Source organism: Heloderma suspectum, chromosome 6 (genome assembly GCF_057233095.1).
Source record: "Heloderma suspectum isolate Gila_16-S chromosome 6, 16-S_ref, whole genome shotgun sequence".
In the NCBI taxonomy this organism is placed as follows: domain Eukaryota; kingdom Metazoa; phylum Chordata; class Lepidosauria; order Squamata; family Helodermatidae; genus Heloderma; species Heloderma suspectum.
In genome coordinates, this window is record NC_139463.1 from 58,366,061 (window position 1) to 58,375,888 (window position 9,828).

Sequence of the window (9,828 nt, forward strand, 5' to 3'; positions counted from 1 at the left end):
CCCGACCGGCTGCCTCTGCCACCATTACAAAATAAAAAAAGTACAGAAAAAAAAACCACACCCGTGATAGGCTACGTGATGATTAACATAGCCTATCACGGCTAGATTTCCAAAGTCAGCCATGATAGGCTACATAAATCGTCACGTAGCGTATCATGGGTGACTTTGAAAAAAAAAAAGCGTGTACGCAAATGGCGGCGCCCCATGGGCGCTGCCATTTGCGTTCCTTATTTGGACAGGGGTAGTCTACGTAAAGATTTACATAGACTACAGCGAAAATAAGGGAACACTATTTGCATTCCCTTATTTTCACCATAGTCTACGTAAATCTTTACGTAGACTACCCCTGTCCAAATAAGGAACGCAAATGGCGGCGCCCATGGGGCGCCACCATTTGCGTACGGGTTTTTTTTTTCTCAAAGTCACCTGTGATAGGCTAAGTGACGATTTATGTAGCCTATCATGGCTGACTTTGGAAATCTAGCCGTGATAGGCTACGTAAATCGTCACATAGCCTATCACGGGTGTGTGTGTTTTTTTTCCTGTACTTTTTTTTTCGCGGCTGGGGAGACGAGGCACTCCTCCCCATCCTGAATTTCGCCGTTGAGGGATGGGGTGCCTCCCCCCCGGCCTGAATTTCGGCCGGGCGAGGCGCCTCCCCCACTCGCCTGAACTTCAGGGGGAGAAGCGAAGTGCCTCCCCCCCCACTGCGAAGCAAGCTGCAGGACGAGGTAAGTCCCTTTCGTCCATTCCTATTTCTGGGTGAGCTGCAGTAGATGAGCAAACATTTCAGACTCGCAGCTGGGTAATCATAGCAGCAACAAATGTCTCCCTCCCACCTTATACTATATTATATCTTCACTCGCCTCCCGTCATAACTCCCATCACTGCAGGATATTCAAGCACTACCAGCAAGTCCTGGCCTTGGCATTCGCCATGAAGGAGATCCACAAGGACACAGTTCTCCTCCCCAACCACACCCTTGGCTTTCGCATCTATGACCACAGCAACATCGCAAGATGGATCCACTTGAACAGCCTGTCTCTGCTCTCCACATCGGGGCAAATGTTTCCTAATTATAAATGTCACAGACATGAGCAACTGCTCTCCATTATTGGGGGTCTCGATTCCAAATCCTCATGGGAGATTGTTTCCTTAATGGGCATCTTCAAGATCCCACAGGTGAGGGGATTCATTTGGGGAGAGATGTGGGGGATCTGCAGACCTCAGGAACTCTAAGATGGAGAGGCCAATCTCTGAAGCCATTTTCCCCCAAGAAGTGGGTGTGTTGCCTTGATTGTGGATGGTAAGAGCAGGAGGCCTTCTGACCTCGGCTAATCTGCCCCGTGATAACCTTGGTTGTAGCTAGGAGTGTCAGGTGCCTATTGTTTGACTAGTCCCACACAGCACTGGGTCTGTTACATAACAAAATGCTTTGGATTGGGAGAAAAAAATGGAGTCTTGCAACACCTTAAAGATTCACAAACAAACCTCCTGCTAAAGGAGGAGAAGGAGATTGCAGAGAAGCTGCATGAATTCTTTTCATCTGTCTTCACTGCAGAAGATATAGGACAGATACCTGTGCCTGAATGGATGTTTTCAAGAATGGAGTCTGAGGAACTGAGACAAATAGTGGTGACCAGAGATGAACTTCTCAACCTTATTGATAAATTGAAAGCAAATAAATTCACCGGGCCCAGATGGTATCCATCCTAGAGTTCTCAAAGAATTGAAATATAAAATTGCTCATTTTCTAGCCAAAGTATGCAACATGTCCCTAAGATCAGCCTTTGTACCCGTGGACTGGACGATGGCCAATGTAACACCAATATTTAAAACAGGATCCAGGGGCAATTCGGGAAATCTCAGGCCAGTTAGCTTAAGGGTTATTCTGGGTGAATTGGTTGAAAGCATTATGAGAGATAAAATTAGCAAGCCTCCAGTAGGACAAGCCCTGCTGGAAAAGAATCAGCATGGCTTCTGTAAAGGTAAGTCCTGTCTCAGTAACCTTTTAGAGTTCTAGAGCAAACTTAGTGGTCATGGAAGAAGAGGACGGCTCTTCTTATGGACCAGTAACTGGTTTATTAACAGGAAGCTGAGAATAGGAATAAATGGTAAGTTTTGCCAAAGGAGGGATGTAAATAATGGGGTCCCACAAGGTTCTGTACTGGGACCAATGCTCTTCGACATGTTCATAAATAGTCTGGAATGAGTAGTGTGCAGTGCAGTGTACATCCTTGCCAATGACAGCTAATTATTTAGGGTGGTTAAAACAAAGAGGGATTGTGAGGAGCTCGAAAAGGATCTCTCCAAAATGGGAGAATGGGCATCCAAATGGAAAATGAGGTTCAATGTGGGCAAATGCAAAGTGATGCACACTGGGACAAAAAATCCCAACTTCCAGTATAACCTGATGGGATCTGAGCTAGTGGTGACGGAACATGGAAACGGTTTTGGGGTTGTGGTGCACAGCTTGATGAAAATGTCAACCCAGTGTGTGGCCGCTGTAAAAAAGGCAAACTCCATGTTTGGCATATTTGGGCAAGGAATTGAGAATAAAACTGCCAATAAAGGATATTGTAGAGCTGGGAAAAGTGCAGAAAAGGGCAATTAAGATGATCAAGGGGCTGGAGCATCTCCCCCTGTCGCCCATGAGGGAAGGATACAACAGCTGGGATTGTTTAGATTGGAAAAAAGGAGGGTAAGGGGAGACATGATAGACGTTTTCAGCCCCCCAAACAAGTTTTGGGGAGAAATTCTCCACACACCCCCGCCCCCTGCACACACACCCCCGGGATGGGACTTACCTTTGGCGAATGTCCCTCCCGGCGGCGGGTCCGGCGGGCGGTTCGGCGGGTCTTCGTCCGGGGCGGGAGCGGCAGCCGGTCTTTCGACCGGCTGCCGCCTCTGCCATTCCAATCAAAGAAAAAAAAACACACCCCCGTGATAGGCTACGTGATGATTAACGTAGCCTATCACGGCTAGATTTGCAAAGTCAGCCGTGATAGGCTACGTAAATCGTGACGTGATAGGCTATGTAAATCGCTATTTGCGTTGCCTTTATTTTCGCCATAGTCTACGTACATCTTTACGTAGACTACAGCGACCAAATAAGGAACGGGAATGGCGGCTCCCTATGGGGGCCGCCATTATCCGTACGCACTTTTTTTTTTTCTAAAGTCACCCGTGATAGGCTACGTGATGATTTACGTAGCCTATCACGGCTGACTTTGCAAATCTAGCCGTGATAGGCTACGTTAATCGTCACGTAGCCTATCACGGGGGCGTGTTTTTTTAAAAAACTTTTTAGTTCGCGGCCGGGTGAGGTGAGGCGCCTCCCCCCTGGCCTGAATTTTGGCCGGGCGAGGCGGGAAGCCTCCCCCCCGGCCTGAATTTCGGCCAGGCGAGGCGGGAAGCCTCTCCCCCCGGCCTGAACTTCGCGGCGAGAGCAGCGAAGCACCTCCCCCCCACCGCGAAAAGCTTCGAGGACAGGTAAGTGACTTTCGTCCATCCCTACTAAGTAGACCTGTTGCTGGGAAACATGGACGGGATGGTGCTGTTGCACTTCTGCCCTCCTGGAGGCTTCCCGGTTGACAGCTAGTTGGCCACTGTGGGAAAGGAATGGTGAGCTTGATGGACCCTTGGTGTGAGGCAGCATGGCTCTTCTTCTGTACGTGTGTTCTTGAACAAGGTGACACAAGACTCCCTCTTGATTTTGCTGCAGTCGGCTAATGCATTTCATTAATTCCTCCAGTGATTGTGGAAACCTGAACCCACCATAATATAACATTTGTCAGTGTTGTATGTATTGGGACACATTTCCATAGAAAACAGCTTGTGTTTCAGCCACACATCTTGGGATGAAAACGGAAAGTGTTCCGAGTAGAGGAACTTACGGGGTTTCTGATTAAGACCCACTACCATTATGTCATGTTTTCCATTTTGTGTGTCCTAATGGATTTGGACACACAATGGAACTGTTTGACCAAACGATCCTATTTGGGGAGGGACCCTAAATCTCCGCCACACTTAGAAAGTGTCCTATTGCTTCAGTATAGCGACATGGGCCTCTTCAGGATGATGGCTAGAAACTGTGCCAAGGTTACCTCCAGTAATTGCCCTGACTTTTGGGTTGATATCCACAGTAAGGGGGGGGGGACCTTAAAGAGAGCTTCATTTCATATTAGATGTCTATGTTTCAAGTGGATGTCTTCCTTCTGGATAGCACTTCATGCATCTGAAGCTGGCTGTAGCAGTCCATGGAAGATTATGCCATTAAAAATGTGTCAGTCTTGAAAGGAGCACAAAATTCACTGCAGTAGACTCACAAGAAAATCCTTCTTTCAGCTCGGTTATGGTTTGGCTGACCCTGTTCAGGGAGAAAAAACAGAATTTCCTTCCTTCTACCGGATTGATACAAATGAACTTGCTCAATATGTGGGCCTTGTCCGGCTGCTCCTGCATTTCCATTGGAACTGGATTGGACTGGTTGCCATAACTGAGGAGAGAGGTGAAAATTTCATCCAGACACTGACATCAATGCTCAAGCAGAAGGACATCTGTGTGGCCTTCACTGACAAGTTCGACCCAACAAGCCCTCTCCTTGTACAACAAGCATATCTTGGATCTATTCCTAGTGCTTGGTTTGAACCCCAAGTGATTATTGTCTTTGGGGACACCAATGTTGTACTCATATTAAGGGTGTTCTTGGCTATTCATGAAGAAAAGACCAAGATCCCATTTAGGAAGGTTTGGATCCTGACAGCCCATCGGGAAACTTCTGTGGAAAGACAAAATTTATACAAGGCCAAAGACTTCCATGGTGCTTTGCACTTCAGAGTCCACAGGAAGGACATGCCAGAATTCACACAATTTCTCTGGGCCTTAAATCCACACCGACCACAAGGAGATGTCTTTCTCCAAAAATGGTGGGGACTCACATTTAACTGTGACTTTCTGAAATCAGGAGAAATCTCTCCGTGGGGATGGAGGAACTGCACTGGGGAGGAGAAGGTATGGGACCTTCAGAGCCATATCCTTGCAATGACCATGTCCAGTTACAGCTACAGCATCTACAATGCTATCTATTCCGTTGCACACACGTTACATGCTGTGTCCTCATCTGGATCCAAACATGCATTGACAGGGGGAGGCAAGAGGCTGCTGAATCTTCAGCCATGGCAGGTAATGTCCTCGTTGACAGTTGACAATCTTATAATAGGTTCCTTGGTGGTTTCTCGGTGGTCTGATCCTGGAAGCAAAGGTTGAGCCTAGGAGAAGGGTTATTTGTCCAATCTAAAGTTCCCAATAGAAACATTCCCCATAGATATTCTTTCATGGCCATCATTTCCCTTAAAGAGCACTAGGAAGTGAATAAAAAGCAGTGGAGACCAATGGTGCTTCTGTGATAATCATATATTTAAACTGTGGCTACTGAGGAGGACGAATCAAGCAAGCTGTCCCCCCCAATACATAGTATTCTCCCTACCGGTCATCTCCAGGAGCAAAAGACAGGCAGCTTCTCTGCCCCCCTGCACAAATGTTATATTATGGTGGGTTCAGGTTTCCACAATCACTGGAGGAATTAATGAAATGCATTAACCGACTGCAGCAAAATCAAGAGGGAGTCTTGTGTCACCTTGTTCAAGAACACACGTACAGAAGAAGAGCCATGCTGCCTCACACCAAGGGTCCATCAAGCCCATGTTCATTCTTGCCAGGCAGCATGAGAACACCTCAGGTGTTGTTTGCTTTGATGGCACTACCCTACTACTTCTGGTACACACACAAAGATAGGAACATGGCTTGTAGCAAGTAGACACCAAAGAAAAATGGGCAAACCACTGGGCAGGCATATTTGAGCAATTGCCCAATGAACCCATCTGAATGCACCTTCAGTGTTCATCAAAACAATGGAGTAAAGAAAATAAGAAGTCTCTGTAACTTGATGGCAGTCACAGAATGTCAGAAGACACCAGAACTCACTCACAATTACCCAGTTTATCATTCTCTCTTCCATTTCAGATTCTTGCCTCTTTGAGGAATATCCGGTTTAACAACAGTGCTGGAGATGAAGTCTCTTTCTTTAAAAAGGGAGAGAGATACGATATTGTGAATGTGATTTTCTTCCCAAATGAATCTTTAGCTCACACCAAAGTTGGACAGGTGGATCCGGAAGCTCCGCCTGACCAGGACTTCACCATTCACGCTGATGCAATCGTGTGGGCTACAGAGGTGGGTTTGAGGTGAATGTCATGGGGGCCATAAAGAATGCTGCAGTTCTATGGCTTGAGAATGGAAGGTGTCTTTCTAGATGAGACCAAAGGCCTACTGAGTGTAGGAAGGGGTCCTTGTCCAGTGAGAAAGAACCATCTTTGCATGCAAATTCCCAGTGTGAGTCCTTGGCATCTCCAGGTATGGCTGCAAAAAGGCCCCGGTCTTAAAGCTTGGAGAGCGACTTCCACTCAGCGCAGAAAATAGTGGCTGAATAGGGATGTACGAATCCCTTACCTTGCTGTCCATGGGGGGGGCACCAGGGGGGAAGCGATCTGTTCCTCCCCCGCCGGAATCCTCACCGGCTGCCCCACTCTGCATTGACTCCAGGGAGCCGGCGGCCAGCTCCAAAACCACAACAGGGACTTTGGATCTGGGACGCAGATACGCCATTTGTGTCCCTGTTTTTTCACACAATAGGCTATGTAAGATGTACATAGCCTATTACGTCAAATAGCAGGGATGCAAGTGGTGTAGCGGACCCCTCACTGGGGTCTGTGGAGGATTTCTCCAGCATCCCTAGAGAGGGAGAGAAAGGGTCTGATGCAGTGGGAGGCAGCTTCATGTTTTTGCATCTGTATGAGCATGTATATCTCCATCAGCTTCCATTACGATGATTCTAAGGAACCTGCAGAAATGCAGAAAAGATTCAGACTTTCTAAACTGGTGATCCTATCCATTGTGTATTGGGAAACTCTGTTGAGTAACTCTGTCTTATTTTGGTGCAACATCCCTTGCATGTAAAACCTCAACTATTTCTGTCTCCCCTTTTAGGTGCCTCCGTCTGCGAGGTGTGTGGAATGGTGCTCTCCAGGGCAACAGAGAAAAGTTCCAGAGGGAAAGCCGATTTGCTGCTACAGATGTGATCGTTGCCCAGAAGGGACGATTTCTAACCGGACAGGTAGCTCAAGCATTGAGAGCCTTGTTCAATTGCAGAGCATACCACGGTTAGCATGGGAAGATCACGCGCAAGGAGAAGACACGGCCATTTAACTTATGAAGAGTTTCTCCATAAAAAACATTGGGGATTGCATAACTCGGTGGTTTACTGTTTTGCAAACTATTCACAATTTCCTGAAGAAACCTTCTGTTTAAATAATAAAGAATAATAATATCCTTAAATACTTGCCTTGGCTCACCTTTCCATGCATAGTGTTTTCAACACCATGTTTCCAATCTCGGTTGTTTGGGCATTAAACATGAAGCTGAGTGGTGATTAGTTGTTGTAGCAATGGGAGTATGATACTCCAATATCAAGGAAACTGCTGTTTAATCTATATTGATTCCTGTCAGCTATTTCCAAGCCTCTGCACCAACACATCTCCTCTGAAGAAAGTGCATCATCTGAGGCAAATGCCATATGTATGTATGTATGTATGTATGTATGTATGTATTTGCCCATTCAGAAGGCGCTGCACGTGACAGGCTGTGGTGATGTTCTTACCCTTAACAGTTTTCAATTTCTAGTTACACACTTCAGGTTTTTCTTCTTAAAGAATATGGAACATGGGTCTGCTAGTGTGGGCTACCCTACACAGGTGAAAAGCAGTGTTTTGTACCCTTCCTGACTCTGCTCTTATGCAATATGTTGTTGAAACGGAAAGAGAAAATACGAAAAGGGAGGCTGCACGCTTATATGGACAGTAAGCTAGGGAACTGACATTTCGGTCTCCTTCTTTGTGGCCTGCACTGTCTGTACAAAAAGAACATGTATGCCATGTTTGAGATACTTTTGATCATTCTAGATGCAGATCACTGTGACCCATGCCCAGAAGATCAACATCCAAACAGCAACCAAGACCACTGTTTCTCCAAGAAGACCCACTTCCTTTCCTATCAGGAGACAGTGGGGTTCATTTTAGCTTCTCTGGCTCTTTTCCTCTCTCTCATTACATCTGTAGTGTTGGCTACCTTCATTCTACACCGTGACACGCCCATCGTCAAAGCCAACAACCGACACCTCACCTATGTCCTCCTTCTTTCTCTCCTGCTCTGTTTCTTCAGCTGCTTTCTGTTCATCAGTCGCCCCACGAAGGTCACGTGTCTTCTACGTCAAACTGCTTTTGGCATCATTTTCTCCATTGCCATTTCTTCTGTGCTTGCAAAAACTGTCACAGTGGTTCTGGCCTTCATGGCCACCAAGCCAGGAAACATGGCCAGAAAACTCTTGGGGAGACAACTACCAAACTCCATTGTCCTGGCCTGTCCCCTCATCCAAGCAGTTATCTGTGCTTTCTGGCTGGTGACCTCTCCCCCATTCCCAGTCTTGGACTTCCATTCCTTGGCTGGAGAAATTATCGTCGAATGTAATGAAGGCTCAGTCACTATGTTTTACACTGTCCTGGGTTACCTGGGTTTTCTGGCGGTTGTCAGCTTCATGGTGGCTTTCCTAGCCAGAAAACTGCCCGACACCTTCAACGAAGCCAAGTTTATCACCTTCAGCATGCTGGTGTTTTGCAGTGTTTGGGTCTCCTTTGTGCCCACCTACCTGAGCACCAAGGGGAAGTCCATGGTGGCTGTGGAGGTCTTCTCCATCTTGGCCTCTGGGGCTGGTCTCCTGGCTTGCATCTTCCTCCCCAAATGCTACATTATAGTGTTGAGGCCCAGTCTCAACTGTAAAGATCATGTAATCAGGAGAAGGACTTAGGGTGTCTATCACTTCGAAACATGCCCTGCTACTCCAGTTTCCTGTCAAGTACACGTGCAAGAAGGCCAATAACATTGTTAAATGTGTGGAGTTATTCCTTAAACTATGTGGTCCTTTCCACACTGGGCTTTTGCTCTTTCCCAGTCCACTGGGAAAGAAGTGGACTTAGAGGTAGTCTGTATGGCATTATATTGCTCCTAGGTATCTTTCAACATACAATTTTTTAAAAAATCACGCCATCACACTATCAGGAATGAGTGTTACATATCATGCATTATAGGTACAACAGAGAGTTGCAATATGGTTCAGGATTAGGCTCACTTTGGAGATACTCTAAATTGTACTGATCTCACTTCCCCTACAAGGAGAACATTCTTCTCTCCTCCATGCCATTCTCCATTCTGCTTACTGGATTGGTCTTGGGGAGGATAGGTTTCATTTCATTTTATTGGCCACTGTTGAGTCATTTGAAACTTGAGTTCCTTCCCAGAGAAAACATGTCAGGATGTAAATGTAATACTAAATGAAAATGAATAAAATAAATTGTGTTCATGTTTCAGTACTTCTCCAAACCTGTTTCCTTCCAGAATGCCCTTGTTTCTCAGGAGCCCCATTGTGGCTTGGTTGCTGTTGGCACTTGCCCCCTGAGCTCACTTTTAGAGGGAGTGGTACTAGCAGCAAGAACACATTATGATCAGTCATGAAGAATGTCAGCAACACCCATATTTGCAGAGCTGGAATGTAAAATGTATGAATCTGCTGTTGTGGAAAAATGGAAACTTAGGGTGAAAGAGGAGACAACAGTGTAACAGATTCCTTCAAAATCAGGGCCCTTTTATTGAACATTGGAAAAATCACAATGCACCTCTTTGTTACAGCAGGCCTGGTTGTGGCTCCTGTTAGATAAG

At 46.3% G+C, this 9,828-nt stretch overlaps 1 protein-coding gene across 4 annotated transcripts; it reads left to right on the forward strand.

Moving 5' to 3' along the window:
* Nucleotides 1–210: 210 nt before the first annotated feature.
* Nucleotides 211–9,478, forward strand: LOC146340942 (vomeronasal type-2 receptor 26-like). Of its 4 annotated transcripts, none has more exons than XM_084808234.1 (4): nt 521–731; nt 894–1,182; nt 6,025–6,234; nt 7,048–7,392. In XM_084808234.1, the coding sequence occupies exons 2-4, from the start codon at nt 937–939 to the stop codon at nt 7,264–7,266; spliced, it is 675 nt and encodes a 224-aa protein (XP_084664360.1). In that variant the 5' UTR covers nt 521–731; nt 894–936; the 3' UTR covers nt 7,267–7,392. The 4 variants fall into 4 exon arrangements, 3 of the variants coding, with proteins under 3 accessions (XP_084664359.1, XP_084664360.1, XP_084664358.1); XM_084808232.1 differs by lacking the exon at nt 894–1,182 and adding an exon at nt 4,348–5,184 and having other exon boundaries at nt 575–731; XM_084808233.1 differs by lacking the exon at nt 894–1,182 and having other exon boundaries at nt 211–731; nt 7,048–9,478.
* The last annotated feature ends 350 nt before the right edge of the window (nt 9,479–9,828 follow it).

Bases quoted from the DNA above. Each gene is read 5' to 3' on its own strand.
- LOC146340942 (XM_084808232.1), top strand. From the start codon at position 4,540: ATGCTCAAGCAGAAGGACATCTGTGTGGCCTTCACTGACAAGTTCGAC. The intron at 5,185-6,024 runs GTAATGTCCTCG...CTTCCATTTCAG, and splicing joins TGAATCTTCAGCCATGGCAG to ATTCTTGCCTCTTTGAGGAA. The intron at 6,235-7,047 runs GTGGGTTTGAGG...CTCCCCTTTTAG, and splicing joins CAATCGTGTGGGCTACAGAG to GTGCCTCCGTCTGCGAGGTG.